Raw genomic sequence first — 17,629 nt, 5'->3', positions numbered from 1 at the left:
TTGTACTTGTGCTTGTTTTCATATTATATATATATATATATATATATATATATATATATATATATATATATATATATATATCAAATACTTCTGTAAAAATTACAAAAACACATCGTACAGGGAGTTTTTTTTACAAGCAGCTTTTAAATGACCACACAGTAAATAAAACGATTATTGGAAACAGCAATACAGAATTTGGGCAGAAAATACACTTAGGTAACAATTCGGTTATAACATCGCCACTTTCTTTTAAATAGGAAATATCTTTAAAAGATCGATAACTAAACGACATGTCAAAATTTACGTTTATTTCAATTCCGCTGTGATCCCAATAAGATCTATCTACGATATTTCTAACGTCCAAGTGACATTGGTTGCCCGAATCGCGCTGTTTCTGTCAATTATACGATATACAAACGATATCTAAATGAAATCTTATCTAAACCAGAACTTACTGTTATCGTATCTCATTCTTCAAATCGGGCCGTGTATAGTTTAATTTTGTGATTCATTATGCTTTCCATAATGACCGGTCTGGCCTAGTAATGGTCCTGCCTAGGAAGCCGATGGTTCTGGATTCGAATCCCGGTAAGGGCATATATTGGTAAAGGCATAGTTATTTGTTTATGAATCATGGGTGTTTGTATATTATATATCGTTGTCTAAGTAACACAAGCCTTTTTGCCCTAATTGTGGGGCTTAGTCAATTTGTGTAATAAATTCCTATAATATTTATTTCATTTTATAATTGTTGATTCATAGGTTAAACCTTGTATAGAATCGTAACCTACAAAAAGTCCTAACAAAGCTTATGTAAGACACGTTCCTTTTCGGTTCACTAGGGTAGGCCTATAAGAAGTGTCAAACGCGATTCCGTTCGACTCAATGCGCACCTTAAAAGTAGTGAAATAAGCCTTACGTACCGAATAAACCGAATGTATATTATCGAAGAAAAAATGTTTTTTTTTTTATTCTTCTTTTTTAATATATATTTTCCTATTTTATTGTCAAAGTGCTTAACTATGCCATTTTCATTGATAGCCGAACGTTAATTAGATTAACGAACTTTAATTACTGTAACTGTCCGTTACGGTTTACGGTTAATTTTTTTGTCATTTATCCTATATTCTTACATGTTCTTTATTGTAATTCCTACTCCGGTTAGATTAGTTGGATTTTTTGGAAAGAAAAAACAAGACCAATATGAAAACATTGATTTTTATTTATTAAACATTAAAGCATGGTACATTACATATACACATGATAAATTTTGCTATATACAAAAATAACAACGAAATATTACTTAATTTTACAGCTCCAAAGTTACCTAAATCTATGACTACGTTTAAGATTTTTGCCATCATATGACATTGACACTACAATCAAATATTTGAATTAATATTAACAATTATAACATATCCAATGTAACAACATTACATTTCGATGTTTCTACAGCTTAAACAATATTTATACATAAATATAATGATCACACACCTACTTATAAATGTTAAGAAATATGTTATAAGCGATATGATACATTTTACTAGAAATGTTTGCTCATTCTCACATTGGGCTCAGGAATATGAGAAGGAGGTTATGACTAGTAAATTGACTACGTATTCAAATTCTAAACATAATCTAAACATTGCCTACTACCTTAACAATATATACATCATTAATTTTAATTACATTATATTCACATAAATTAAGAAGGACCTCTTAAATTTTAAAACTATACAGAGTGGCAATTGCCAGTGAAAACCTGTAACTATAAGAAGTCCACAATTTCGAAATACCTAAGTTAAACCGAACTCGAAGATTTTTAAACCTCTTGTAGACATCCGGGAATAGAACTGTAAAACTATAGTTTCAGCTTTCATTTGAATTGCTCGACTTGAATAATACTTCACGTAATTTTGGTGCTATCAGTACCCCTAGTGTAAATTTATTCGATAGCGAAACGTGATGTACCGCGTTTGCATTAAGTCTCATTTTGTATGGGATTTAGAAACAGCGCGCGAAGCGGGACGTTTTGGAAACTCTACAGCAGAAGCAGCAGTCTAAAATGAATGCACTGCCGTTGTATACAAGTTTAATGAGATTTGCTAGTTCCATTTAGTCACTGAATCCTACTTATAACAGCAGTCCATTTAATGTGCAGGAATATTTTATGTACCTGAGTACCTAGTTTACATTTTTAATTTCTGGTGATTATATATTAGTACTCCTCAATTAATCTTTTCTAATGAAGAATGAAGAAGCACCAGGATATGTACTATCTTCTTTTCATTAACTTATTAAATAGATACAAGTGACATTTAATAACAAAACTTCCGTGAGACACCGACATATTAAACATGTTAAAACGGGTCACTCACCAACGCAACGCAAGATCGTCAAATGAAACGTGTCGAGCGTTTTCGACTTAAAATACGTGAGTGACCCGTTATAAAATATTTAAGACGTTTAGGTATTTGGAAATTCTAATTATGCTTCGACTGTATGGCGTAGTCTAATGTAGGCTGTAGGTACGCGGAGCGGGGAGCCGTGACGTACCTATTTGTGTGACGTCATGTGTCGTCAACCGATCTTCATATGAGTTCAATGTTACGCCAATAATTATTATTCATGATATGTTGCCATTATTGAATTTCACGCTATATCGAGAGTTAACTTGAAAAATATTAATATAGAACAGCGTATATTTGCGATGGTTTTGTTTAATTGTATACTAGCTTCTTCCCGTAACTACGTCCATGCCCGGGCCTCAAAGAACCTCCATGCCAAATTTCATCTAAATTGGTTCAGCTGTTTAAGCGTGAAGAGGTAACAGACACACATACAGAGCTACTTTTGAATTTATTAAAGTGAAATATTTCGTAAAGATACATACAAAAAGAAACGTTTCAGGACATTTTGTGATGTATTTTGTTTATAAACACGTAAAGCATATTTATTTATTATGCAAACCTTAAAAACCTAATTTAATCCTGAAAACCGAGATAAAGTTAGGCTCTTGCAATATACTTTGCAAGTTACTTTGCCTACCCGTATACTCTCTTAAGCAAAATCGGACTTGACGGGTCGTAAAAAGCTCAACGAGTGGCGCATTTTTTATGCTTTTTGGCTTCTTTTTACGCCGCTATGAGTGAAAAACTTTTTAGCTGAAATATTTTAGTCGTCAGTTGAAATATTTGCATTTGCATTTTGCAGTGAATATAAGTTATGAAAGTTATACAACAGATAAATTATAATGATGTTACTTAACTACTAGTTGGTTTTTATTATCTTATGCTAATGGATTAATAACATAGTTTACTTACAGTAAAGTTATTTATAGAAACGAAGGAAGGATTACAAATTAATAGTTATCTTCGTACTAAATATTATATATGTTTTTGTAATAATTAAAAATATATAAAATCCGTCCAGTATTTTTCAAACTATAGCTAAGTACATACTGAGGAATGAGGCCTTGGTATTATTTTGCAGTGATACTTTTAATGAAAACTGATTCCATGAAAATGACTCAAGGCGTTTTTACTCTTTTCGAATTCTGAACACTCACACCCATATCCCTCACTACCAAATTCAAAAGGACCTTCTCAACCTAATCTAAAATTATTGTACATTTTTACACTATTACCAGCTAGCATCAACACTTGTTTACTCAAGTTTATACTTGTTTACTTAAGTTTATACTTGTTTACTCATGCTTACACCACAGTAGCTTGTTCGGATTCCCGGGCGCGGCGCCCGCGCACCGAATCTCAGACGATGTCGTGGCAGGAGTTCCCATTGCCAGTCCTGGTGGTCTTGGTGGGCTGCGGCCGGTTGCACATGCCGTCGTTGTGGGCAGGCGGGCAATACATCACCTGGAAAGAAAATACAGAGTTAACAATTTTAAATAAGAGGAAAAAATGGTTTGTTCGCGCATCGCAAGTTTATATTTCCTGAACAAAATGTACAGAACGTTTCTCTAAATAAAGATATATGGAAGTAAATATTAGATGAAACGATTTTTTTTAAATATTGCAAAAAAAAAAATATACTACGTCGGTGATGATAATTTTTCATAGTGTGAGCGTACTTTATGGTAAATTTACATGAGCGTATGTAAATTAGAAGATGATAGTTCGACATAACGTTCTGACGTTGCATTATACTATTTTTAAATTATACTGTGACAACATTATTATGTTACCCCGATTAATACCGGGGTAGTTGGGAAAATAACATAATACTGCGATATTTGCGACTCTGTCGAGGATGTACAGCACTTCCTAATGGAATGTGTTCGGACTCGAGACAAGAGGGCGCAACTATTTGAAGCTAGGGGTTATGCAGTAACTGATATTGGGGTTTTTCACTCGATATTGGCGGAACCGCTGTCTAAAACTGCGAAATTCGTGTACAGTTTTTTTGACAACTCGTAATACATTGAAACTGTGATGTAGAGGCCCAACGGAGCCGACATGTCTCATTGATAAAGGCTCCTTTTAAATATGTAGATAAAAAAAAACACTGTAGCTTTAGCAAGTGGTGGGGACACGGAAAATGTTGGACAGGCTCGTTCACTTGGGTTTAGGCCGTCGCGTCGAAGAGGACGCATCGTAATGAACTGGTTAGGTCAGAGTACCTGCAAGTACCCCGATTGTTGTAGTAGTGATAGTTTAGAGTAACCATGCGAAGAAGAAGCACTACAGTACATTCAGCAGCAAGAAAATTAGGCCTTAAAATAAATGTACGTTTATGATGATTACAGGAAAGATACCCTTTACTAGCACTAAAAATATTTTTTACCCAAATATATTATGTATTACCAGATATAAATAAGTAAGCATAGAGTGCTCACTCCATACAAAGATAAAATCCTATTTATAAGGAGTTTTAACCAAGCTGTGCCAAATCTTATTTATAATAAATCTTATTTATAATAAGATTTAAGCACGTTTTAACTTATTAGTATTAGCAATACGTTTTACTATAACTTCCATACCTCCCATACAACTTAATATTATCAAGTAAGAAAACTCATATATGGAGTAAACACTCTATGCTTACTTATTTCTCTATGGAACTATTCGTTACACGCTCTACCTGTTATCTACTACCCTATTACCCTTAATGTTAAGATCCACAATGTTTCTAAATCCTCTTCTATGCTCAAATAACTTACTTTTGTTCCCATTAGCGGGTCTGAAAGGTCTAACCACCAACAGCCGGCTTCCGGCATTCACAACTTTCTAAGAAATATGCAGCTGGAAAGTTATGAGGCTTAAAACTCGGAACAAACACTTAGCGGGAGAAAATTATGTGTATTTATATTACTACGGAGAAATATAAAGCTTCCGAGACCGCTACCCTACACAAATAGAGTAGGTATTGTGATACGTTGACTGAAGCTACACTAATAGTTCCAAATGAAACTAGTTCTATTTCATGGTCGGGTCGGGTCTTTCGTTGCTGAGTTGATCGTAATTCAAAACAATTTACAAACAGATCAATGCAACTCGACAGCAGGTAAAATTTTTTTCTTATGTCGCTTACTCATTTAGTTTTGATGAGAAAGAGACTAGTTAGAGGATATTTATCTACATGATAATATTGCGCTAAGCCTACGTCGAGTGCTTGTTAAAGTCGGAATACCGCTACGCGCTACGACGTAGCTTTGTCTACTGACTACTAGACGCTCACCTAGGGCTAAATGAGGTTTTGGAATAAGGTTAGCTTGCGCATACCCGCATACAAAATGTGTGTCTAAAAGTATATGGAACTTTATCTTTAATCGAAGCCAATATATACATATGTATATTATGTAAATGAATAAAATCGCTGATACAAAACCCAAATCAAAAGCATGAACATAAATCAAACTTTTTGTATTTCAGCCTGCTTCAGTTCTAATGACAAAATCATTCATAAGGCTGAAATCAAATTACGGAACACTGAGCACCGTCAAAGTTAAGGAAAATTTTCGAAAGTATTTCTTAATATCGCTTTTATTTCAAAATGTTTATAAGATGGAGAACGAGCAAGTAAGCTTTTGTGTATTTTTCCTACTCCCAAGAGCAATTAAAACAGATTGCTTTGCTTTAAGGAAGTGTCTTACGTGAGCGAATAACTCGCGAACACGAAGCGGCGCGGCGCGGCGCAGCGCGGGTGAATTCAATCCTTTGATACCTAGGGAAGTGTCCTACGTGGGCGATCTCCGAATGCCGTTGGGCCGCCACACCGCGCCGCGTCGCATTCGCGAGTCATCGCTCACGTAAGCCGCTGCGTTAGACTGTAGATCAACCAAATCAGATTGCTTTGCTCTTAGATTATAGAATCACAATTATTATTAAAACTGGAACTTTCATATACTGTTTCACCTAAGTCTTCGCCCTTACTCCTTATTTAGTCCAACTCGTTCCTAATTGCTATATAGATCGTGTCATTCACGAAGACGCGTACTTGACTCGCATTATCATGTTATTAAAGGTTAAATTTGAAAAAACTGCGTGTCATCGTGGATTACAAATACAATGAAATCCTACGAATGGCAATTCGAACGAGTTTAATTTTATTCCTAGTAAAACAAAACATTATTCGACTTCTAGTCTAGTATCTCTATATTGCAATTATATTTGCGCAAATAACGTAGTGTAAGGGTAAGAGAGATGTGAAATTTAAAATTAAAACAATATAAATATTATTTTAAATTTAAATTTCAAAGGGCATGTAAGGGCAAAGTCGATATTCATGTCGAAACATAATAGTCTCATTCGATATGCAATAACACCACTAGAGTAATAAAGATAGACATTTGTGTAAAAACCATAAGGTAAGAGTGAGATAGCGCTTTATGAATAAAAACACTTCCAATATGTCGTTGTTTCAATAACCAAGTCCTTACAGTAGTTTGCCCAAGTATCAGACGTAGACAGCAATGACTGTAACTTTAAAATAAATAAAAAATGTTAGGGCGCGCGGGAGGAAAACGCTCATTAGCAGACAGCCGTAGGAATACTGAGCCAGAATAGTTTTGTGGTCCTTCATTATTTGAAATTCGAAGTATAAACTTCCTCAAAGATGACTTTCGATAAAGCTTTGAGTTTCACTTTAAGTATATTTTGTAAAGTAGCTTTACCTCAATTCTCTTCCGTATCGTATTTTCAAACAAGATTTATATTTAAGCTTACGGGAGTTAAAAAAAGTGTACCTAATTAGCGAGAGTTGTTAAGAAATTACTGTCAGTTTTGTGACGACAATTTAGCATTAAATAAAAATAAAAAAAAACTTGATTTTAATGTTCATTTCATAAACTATATTTAAGCGATATTACAATGTTATTATAAAAGGCAAAAAGTTGATTCCCATAAAAAATATGCCTAATTATCGTTACACAACTAGCAGCGATTAACTTTTCTTAACTACTTGCGCTAATTGGATACACTATTTGCCTTTTGTCTGCCTCTAAATTTAATCAATGGTTTATTTTTCTTGTATATTTTTACTGAGGTGTGCCAATAAAGAGTATTCTATCTATCTATCTATTTTCTGAAATAAAGCCTATACTATAAAAAAAAAACAAAAAATGGTACCTACAACGATTTAAAAAGACTTAGGTCTAGATTTGTGAGAGTCAGTATGGCGGGTGTACCTAAATAAAATCAAATGAAAAGTATACCATATTTTTGTAGTTTATAGTCCTAATGAATTATCAATAACTACGGGAACATAGCGTAATAAAGTACACCCGCCATTCTGACTGTCAGGATGGCGGGTGACCTGTTTTTTGATGATAACTTTACGTACCGTAAGGTACAATTTTTTTTAAACGAGGTACTAAATAGTACAAATTAGGTACAAAAATATGGTATACTTTCATTTGATTTTATTTAGGTACACCCGCCATTCTGACTCTCACCTAGATTTAGGATGTGCACAGTCCACAGTTCAATAAAAAAATAAGTAGGTAACTGTATTTAGCAACTTTTGAAACAGTTGTTAGCTTATTTATTAATAATTTATAAGTAATTAATATATGTTTAATTTACTACGTGCAAGTCACTTGATTATCCCTCGGCAAACCAAGAAGTCATTAGTACAGTTGTTATTTGACTATATCCGTCCAGCGCCTTCTACAACTTGTTTCGACGGTTGCCGAGCGATAATAAAAGGGGCAGACCCAGTCATCGGCTCATTGCCTTGACAGCAGTCGAACAGTGCAGACGCTTAGAGTTGAGTGCCGGATGTAAAAATAATTTATTATAAAAACGAATTGTGTAAAGAAAGTGAATACAATTATTATTCAGTATCCTGTGAAGTTTATTTTAGTGAAGAATACCCCTTATAACTCAGAAGTGGGATCACAAAAAAATCTAAAAGATTTTTTTTTACCACGCCACACACGTAAGTACGGTTGTAACTTTTTTTTTTTTCTTTCCTATTTCATCTTTATCCATCAATATTAATCATTTCTCGATTCGAAATAACTGTATTTTCCGTAACGGAGGAAGTCCGGAGGTTAATATGGTTAAACACGCATGTTTATCTTGCCCGGGTACTCCCTGGATATAAACATGTGTGGACATTTTGGTTTTAGGTGGTAATTTAAACGAAATAACTGTATTTTCCGTAACGGAGGAAGTCCGGAGGTTAATATGGTTAAACACACATGTTTATCTTGCCCGGGTACTCCCTGGATATAGACATGTGTGGACATTTTGGTTTTAGGTGCTAATTTAAACGAAATAACTGTATTTTCCGTAACGGAGGAAGTCCGGAGGTTAATATGGTTAAACACGCATGTTTATCTTGCCCGGGTACTCCCTGGATATAAACATGTGTGGACATTTTGGTTTTAGGTGATAATTTAAACGAAACAACTGTATTTTCCGTAACGGAGGAAGTCCGGAGGTTAATATGGTTAAACACGCATGTTTATCTTGCCCGGGTACTCCCTGGATATAGACATGTGTGGACATATGTAGAGTCGATATGTAGAGTCGATATGTAGAGTCGATATGTAGAGTCGATATGTAGAGTCGATATGTAGAGTCGATATGTAGAGTCGATATGTAGAGTCGATATGTAGAGTCGATATGTAGAGTCGATATGTAGAGTCGATATGTAGAGTCGATATGTAGAGTCGATATGTAGAGTCGATATGTAGAGTCGATATGTAGAGTCGATATGTAGAGTCGATATGTAGAGTCGATATGTAGAGTCGATATGTAGAGTCGATATGTAGAGTCGATATGTAGAGTCGATATGTAGAGTCGATATGTAGAGTACATTCGATATGAAGAGTTGATATGTAGAGTACATTCGATATGATATGTAGTGGCGATATGTAGAGCCGATATGTAGAGACGATTGCTTTAAGTTTCAGGAATGGAGGCGGACGATGACCCAGGGACACCCAGGTCACAAGGCCAGGACTTGGCTTACAACAGCCCAGAAACACCTAGGTCGCGGGGCCAGGACTCTTATCACAACGGCGAGAGAGTGTATTACGACAGCCCAGGAGCGCCCAGGTCACAGGGCCAGGGTTCGTATTACGACAGCCCAAGAGCGCCCAGGTCACAGGGCCAGGGTTCGTATTACGACAGCCCAAGAGCGCCCAGGTCACAGGGCCAGGGTTCGTATTACGACAGCCCAAGAGCGCCCAGGTCACAGGGCCAGGGTTCGTATTACGACAGCCCAGGAGCGCCCAGGTCACAGGGCCAGGGTTCATGTTATTATATCCCAGAAGCGCCCAGGCAGCAGGGTCAGGGATCGTATTACGGCAGCCCGGAAGCGCCCAGGTCACGGGACCAGGTAATGTACCACGACATATCACCATCACCTAGATCACGAAGCCAGCCGCTGTACCATAATGACCTAGGAGCACATAGGTCAAAAGATTACGGTTACGAAAATGAAAACTACGGTTACAGAAGAGGTAGAGGCAGCCGCAGACATCGTCGCAGTCCATCAGAAAGAGACAGCCGCAGATATCCACGCAGCCCGTCAGAAAGAGGTAACCGCAGACATCGACACAGTCCGTCAGGCCGCAGATATCCACGCAGCCCGTCAGAAAGAGGCAGCCGCAGACGTCGACACAGTCCGTCGGAAAGAGTCAATCGCCAACATCGACGCAGCTCGTCAGAAGAATCTGGTGAACACTACGATAGATATATAAAACGGCCAAGGTTATCGAAATCAAACGGGGAATATCGCGACTCTGCTGTCCTAGATAAGTTTCTTCATGTGTTGAAGCAAATCAAACGATCTGATAAACCGAAACTTTCCTTTAATACTAATGTTGTACCCGAATTTGACCCAATGTCCAAGGAACAGACTGTAATAAATTGGCTTACAAAGGTCGAAGAATGCGCCAGTATATACCAATGGGACGATAGAGAATTGATTCACTATGCTCTCCCCAAACTCACAGGCGTTGCAAAAACTTGGTACCAAGGTCTATCTAGCGTTTTATTCACATGGCCCGAGTGGAAGAAAAAACTCATCGAATCATTTCCCTGTCGCGAAGATTACGCCGAGATTCTTACAGAAATGCTCTCAAAAAGGGCCCGTTTTGGAGAATCACTGGAACAGTACTACTATGCGAAGGTAAATCTCTTAAACAGGTGCAAAATATACGGAAGACAAGCTGTTGATTGTATTCTCTACGGCGTAGATGACCGCGCGGTAAAGGTAGGTGCCCAAGCAGCCCAGTTCTCTGAACCTGAACAAGTCTTGAAGTACTTTAGAACAGTGAAGGTGGGGCAGATACGGGATAGAGACATTCAAGATTCTTCTCGAAAGTTTCGCCAAAATGACTACAGGAATAAATCTGCCCGGCCTCCGATGTCGAAGGACACGTCGAAAGACAACTCTAACAACGGCGAGGTATGTTTTAATTGCAGTGAAACTGGACACCGCGCCAGTAAATGTAAGAAACCTGCTGCCACATGCACGTATTGCGACAAAAGGAATCACTTGGCAGAACACTGTTTTAAGCGACTGCGCGAGTCTAACGATGTGAAAGTGGAGGAATCACGAGGAAAAGAGCGTAAGGAGAAGCAGGTTGCCGCAGTACACATGGGTGATACAAATAATAAATATAAAATGGACGTCAAGGTCAACAACTCAATGATTAAATGTTTCGTAGATCTCGGCAGCGAATGCTCGCTAATAACAATTAATGCAGCCAAACAGTTGAATCTGGACATTGACACGTCCGAGGAACTCCCAGTGCTGAACACCGTTGGAGCTAATTTGGTATCACCTGTGGGTATAGTAACAGGCAGTGTTGAAGTTCAAGGCATAAAGGAAGTTATTGATCTATATGTCGTTGAAAACCACGTGATTAAACGACCAGTTTTACTGGGCCATTCCTTCACGGAAAAACCGGACATCACAATAATTAAAACTTCAAAGGAACTTATCTTCATCAAGACTGCAAATGGCAAGTTACACCTGAAGGTACGTAACCAAGTCTCCCTGCCATGCAATATGTTGACACCAGTCACTGTGGAATCGACGTCTCTCGTTACTGGAACAATTACCATTAACGGCTCACTAAGAGGAGCAGAAGGAAAGAAATATTACTTGCTCCCAGGACAATACGACATCAACTCCGGTACCAGCACACTGCTCCTTCTGAATGCATCGTCTGACGTAATTACTCTGAACAGTGGTTTTCTTCTGACGCGTGCTGAGTTCCAGCCAACCGACGACGGCGACGACACCACATACGACTGTTGTGGAGTAACATTCGACGAAAAGGAAGTTGATGCGTCAGTTAACTGTGGTACAAATGTGAACAAAGAAGAACGTTTGAAGCTTCAACAACTTTTATCGAAATTCGGCGATTGTTTTTCGAAAGGTCTCGGTGATCTAGGTTTCACGAAGGTATCAGAAATGGTTATCGAACTTGAAGAGTCAACTCCGGTCGTTTACCGCCCGTACCGCATGTCACACGCCGAAAGAACACTGGTAAGAAATATGGTTCAAGAAATGCTTGATAGTGGGATCGTAAGGGAGTCTTCGTCACCATATGCGAGCCCTATAGTATTAGTCCAAAAGAAGACCGGCGAGAAGCGATTGTGCGTGGACTATAGGGCCCTTAACCGCAAAACTAAGAAGGATCATTACCCACTCCCCAGAGTTGAAGATCAGCTGGACCAGCTTTCTGGAAACACATTATTCACTTCCCTGGATTTAGCATCGGGATACTATCAGATCCCCATTTCGGAGGAGTCACGGCACAAAACTGCTTTTGTCACACCTGACGGACAATATGAATATAACCGAATGCCATTCGGACTAGTTAATGCGCCGTCAGTGTTCCACAGGACAATAAACAAAATTTTGTCGGAAGCCAAAGTTAAGTACGCCATTGTCTATATGGATGACATTTTAATCCCATCAAAAGATGTTGATGAGGGATTACAAAGGCTGGAAGAAGTACTTAACTTACTAAAGGAAGGAGGACTAACGCTAAAATTAAGTAAGTGCAATTTCTTCCAGAATCAGATCGACTTTCTTGGGTTCGAGGTCAGCGCTGAAGGCATTCGGCCTGGATCTAGAAAAACTGATGCTGTTTCCAACTTCCCTACACCAAGGAATCAGCACGAGGTAAGACAGTTTCTTGGACTGTCAGGATTCTTCCGACGTTTTATCAAGGGCTACGCTCTCATAACATCCCCATTGACAGACTTACTACGAAAGGGATCTACATGGGTATGGGGAGAACCACAAAGGAAAGCTTTTGATGATATCAAAGCTCTACTGACTCAGAGACCACTTCTAGCCCTGTATGACCCAAAGGCGGATACCCAGCTGCACACGGATGCCAGCAAAGATGGCATTGCAGGGATATTACTCCAAGCTAATTCGAACGGAATTTTCCAACCGATTTCCTACTTTAGTCGCAAGACTACTCCCGAGGAACGCAAACTTCACTCGTACGAACAAGAAACTCTCGCTGTAATAGCATCACTGAATCGCTTCAGGGTGTATCTGGTAGGTATATCATTTAAAATCTTTACAGATTGCAATGCCCTCAGATATACACTCACCAAACGCGACGTTATTCCACGGGTGGCGAGATGGTGGGTACAAATACAAGAATATGATTGTTCCATCGAATATCGACCCGGCGCACGCATGCTACACGCAGATGCACTTAGTCGCCACCCTGTTGATGACGGTGTACAAGAATCTCACGTTCTTGATGTACTACTCACTACGGAAGTAAGTGACCAAGACTGGATCTCGACTGTCCAGAGCGCGGATACAGAAATTAAAAAAATAAAGGAAACCCTCAACGACCCAAATTCCGAACAGGTAATTGACTACCTTAATAATTATAAACTCAAAAATGACCGTGTCTACCGCATCGTAGCTGACGAATTAAAATGGGTAGTGCCCAAGAGTGTTCGTTGGCAAATACTTCAAAAAAACCACGACGATGTCGGACATTGTGGGTTCGATAAAACACTTCAACGGATACAGAAACATTATTGGTTCGCCAAAATGAGAAGGTTTGTTAAAAAGTATGTTGCGTCATGTCTAGAATGCGCACATCACAAAAAGCCGGGAGGTAAACGGGAAGGCGAACTACACCCTATAGAAAAGGTCAGTATACCTTTCCATACTATTCACGCCGATCACTTAGGCCCTTTTGTAAAGAGCAAGAAAGGACACTGTTACCTTCTTGTAATTATAGATGGCTTCACAAAGTACGCAAACATAACCCCTGTCAAGAACACAAAATCAGCTACCTCTATCAAAGTAATTAAAGAGCACATAAGTTATTTCGGAGTACCAACCCGTCTCATTACAGATAAAGGAACTAGCTTCACAAGCAAGACGTTCAAAGAATTCGTCTCATCTCATGGCATTAAACATATTGAGAATGCCGTGGCTACTCCCCGGGCCAACGGCCAAGTAGAGAGATTTAATAGAACAATCCTTAATGCCTTATCTACCTCCACACATGGCAAAGATGAGAAGGATTGGGACCAATACGTTGCCGAGATTCAGGTAGGTCTGAACACCACAACGCATAAAACTACTCAGAAAACTCCATCTGAACTTCTATTTGGATTCAATGTTACAAGTAATTCGCAAGGGATACTGAACTCTGTCATAAGAGACACGCTAAATGTTGTAAATACGGAAGACCTAAATGATGTTAGAGAACAGGCTAAACAAAAAATAACTGAGCAGCAAAATAAAGATGCACTAAGGTTTAATAAAAGCCGAAAACCCGGTACGACTTACAGGGAAGGTGATCTGGTGCGCGTAGAGAGACAAGTACCACATGATGGAAAGTCACAAAAGCTTGTAAGTAAGTACCAGGGACCATATCGTATCTTGAAAGTTCTCCCTAATGATAGATACCTTATAGGAGATACCCCCTTAACAAAGAAGAAAGGTCGCAGGTATGAAAATGTGGTAGCACTCGATAAAATTCAACCCTGGTTAAATTTTGTAAGAGAATTCGATAGCGATGTTGATACTGGATGTTCTAGTAGTGATCATGAACAATAACCCATCTAATTGAATCGATATTATATAGTTTAATGAAATAAAATGTCATCTATTTTATAGCTAATCATATTCATTGTGATTTGGTAACGTTGAATAGAATATATATTATATGATTCAAATATGATAATATGTGGATATACTTAAATCTTATAGGTAGATATGGCGTTTTCTAATTCATTTATATTTACAGTTAATAATTCAACATTAACAGGTTATTGTTATGAGATTTAAATATTATGCTAACGGTATTAATTATTAAAATATTATCCTTGCATCTGTAGAAATTATGAATTTTGATTATGGCATTTGTGATTATTAAAGTTTAACATTTGTGTAGCAATGGGACTTGCTACAAACAGGATGGCCGAACTGTTAGCTTATTTATTAATAATTTATAAGTAATTAATATATGTTTAATTTACTACGTGCAAGTCACTTGATTATCCCTCGGCAAACCAAGAAGTCATTAGTACAGTTGTTATTTGACTATATCCGTCCAGCGCCTTCTACAACTTGTTTCGACGGTTGCCGAGCGATAATAAAAGGGGCAGACCCAGTCATCGGCTCATTGCCTTGACAGCAGTCGAACAGTGCAGACGCTTAGAGTTGAGTGCCGGATGTAAAAATAATTTATTATAAAAACGAATTGTGTAAAGAAAGTGAATACAATTATTATTCAGTATCCTGTGAAGTTTATTTTAGTGAAGAATACCCCTTATACAGTTTTCACAGATAGTCCTAATGAATTATAATTATTACATTTGTACATAAATTACCTTATAAGACAAAACTAAATGAAAATTAAAAACTAAATTAATTGAGGTCACACTGTTAGTAACTGAAACTTACTAACTGAAACTTAGTAATTTTTTAATGATATAGGAGACATACGAGCAGACGGATCACCACACCAGAGGAGTTGTAAGTGCGTTGCCAGCGTTTAAGATGGGAGTACGCTTTTTTCTTGAGGGTTTGAGGGTCGTATCGGACCGAAAATATCGCAGGCAAACTTTCATTCCACAGTTTAGCTGTGCGAGGTAGGAAGTTTCTGGAGAAACGCACAGTTGAGGACTGCTAATCTAAGTGGTGAGGATGGAAATGTTGTCGCGTAGGGCGATGGCGAAAAGAAGCGGCAGGGATTCATCTGAACAATTCCTCGGAGCACTCCCCGTTATACTTACATGCGATAGAAAATACAGTGCGAGGCCACATCTCTACGCAGCGCCAAGGAGTCAAGCCGATCCGAAATACCCTGGCAGTCGGCAATTAGATTTAATGTACGTAAATGAACAATTACCTAGATATTGTCACTATTGCACTCACTCTAATTTCCTAGCTTGTGTCATTGTACAAGAATGTAAGCAGAGACGGTTGTAAGTAAATATGTAGTTTATAATAATTTATAATACATGAAAACAACCATCGTAAAACTTTTAGGTTATGCGTCAAATGCCAACAAAATGTGTCATATTTGTTTACATTAATTGTCTTTTCTATTAAACTCCAGTTTATTTAGAGCTGTACGGGAAACATTAGAAATGTTTAATGAATTATTAACAAAATGCGTTCACTTCAGCTGTCAAAGTAGGTACAATACCTTGTGTCGTAGGGCTAGGGTGAGTGACATGGGGTGTCGTATGACTCAAAACTATTTTTTATGATAATTAAATGTATTCTAAGGGAAAACAACGCCACAATGCTAGGTATTATTGCTGTTTTTGACATACATACATATATTTATAACAATAAGTGAAAGTGAAGAATAGTAGATTGTTAACCAAGATATGAAAGGCATTCATTTCAGTCGAGGGAGTTTGGATTGCTTATCGGAAAAAAAATACTTGGAAACTAAAATGCTCTAGAGCAGAAACGTATCACTTTCTGTATACTTCATAGAACTACAATGACCCACTTTTGGTCGGATGAGTCTGAAAAAATTTAGCGCAGCATTTTACCTGCTGAAACCTATAAATACTAAAAAGCGAATGTCGCGAACCGCTACAGGCTTGGCTTCAAGTCATTACTCACACGTCATGTCATGTTTACGCAACGACACATGTGGCTTGCCTTGTAAGTCACTTTCAAAGTAAAATTCCATTTTAGACTATGTACGTGACACGATGTAAAAGATGGAAAGACAAACCACGGCTTATAAGTATTTGCATCTTTACCGCATGAAAGCAAGGTATTATAATATACAGGGCGTCTCCCAAGACTATGGGACAACAAGTACCTTAAATATCGTGGATAGGATATTTTGCTGAAAGAAGACCTTATTTTATTTTTAAAAGTAAGTAATATTGCATTCAAAGAATTTCTAAAAAAAATTGGAAATTGCTTACTTTTTCTGGGAATTAAACCGAATCTTGAAATTTTAATCAAAAATTTTAATATATTCATTTCTTTTGCGATATCATATTTCTGAGATGACTTATTTTTTATGCAGTCTTTCGATTGGCATCATAAAAATGTTTTTTTTTTTTCACATTTGAGTCGGTTCGATTTGCAGACAAAGTAACTTATTTTTTTTTAAATCTTTGAATGCAGTATTACTCAGTTTTGAAAATAAAATAAAGTCTCCTTTATAGCAAAATATCCTGTCTTATATTTAAGGTACTTTCCCTTGATGTCCCTTAGTCTTGTGATGCCCTGTATACCTATCACATAGGTACTCGTCCATACAAAAGGAGAAAATGTTTTTCCACTTCTAAATATTTTCCATTCTTCATGATTTTTAGTATGATATTGACACAATGAAAAACTAGGTTTAATAGGTATCCCTTTTTTTAATTGCAATACATACTATTGTCCTATAATATATTTTTATTTATTTATTTTTAATACAAAAATATTGTTAAAACGAAATATATTATGCTGACGCAATCGACATCAAACTCAAAATGATTTGTTAAGATTTAGTTAGTGGAAACCGTTTTCTCCCTTACCGTTATTTCGTTAGGATGGCAAGGCTATTCTTCCCTCTTAATCCAATTATTACAATTTTCGTTTCATTTCCTTTCTTCCTGGCCTTAAGTATTTCTAGGAATGTCCTGCTACTATTATATATCGTGATACAAATATTGCATAAGTAAGCTTC

The 17,629-nt window shown here is 37.4% G+C and overlaps 1 protein-coding gene across 1 annotated transcript in view; it reads right to left on the bottom strand.

The window, feature by feature from the left end:
- Positions 1–1,204: 1,204 nt before the first annotated feature.
- The window catches only part of LOC133522024 (allatostatin-A receptor), a 191,241-nt gene continuing 174,816 nt past the window's right edge, over positions 1,205–17,629 (bottom strand). The window contains exon 4 of the mRNA XM_061857194.1: positions 1,205–3,875. Coding sequence (XP_061713178.1) covers positions 3,771–3,875 — 105 coding nt within the window. The 3' untranslated portion in view covers positions 1,205–3,770. The remainder of the gene's footprint in view (positions 3,876–17,629) is intronic.

The sequence above is a fragment of the Cydia pomonella genome, chromosome 10 (assembly GCF_033807575.1).
Source record: "Cydia pomonella isolate Wapato2018A chromosome 10, ilCydPomo1, whole genome shotgun sequence".
NCBI classification, from domain to species: Eukaryota; Metazoa; Arthropoda; class Insecta; order Lepidoptera; family Tortricidae; genus Cydia; species Cydia pomonella.
This window is presented reverse-complemented; position numbering and strand designations above follow the sequence as displayed.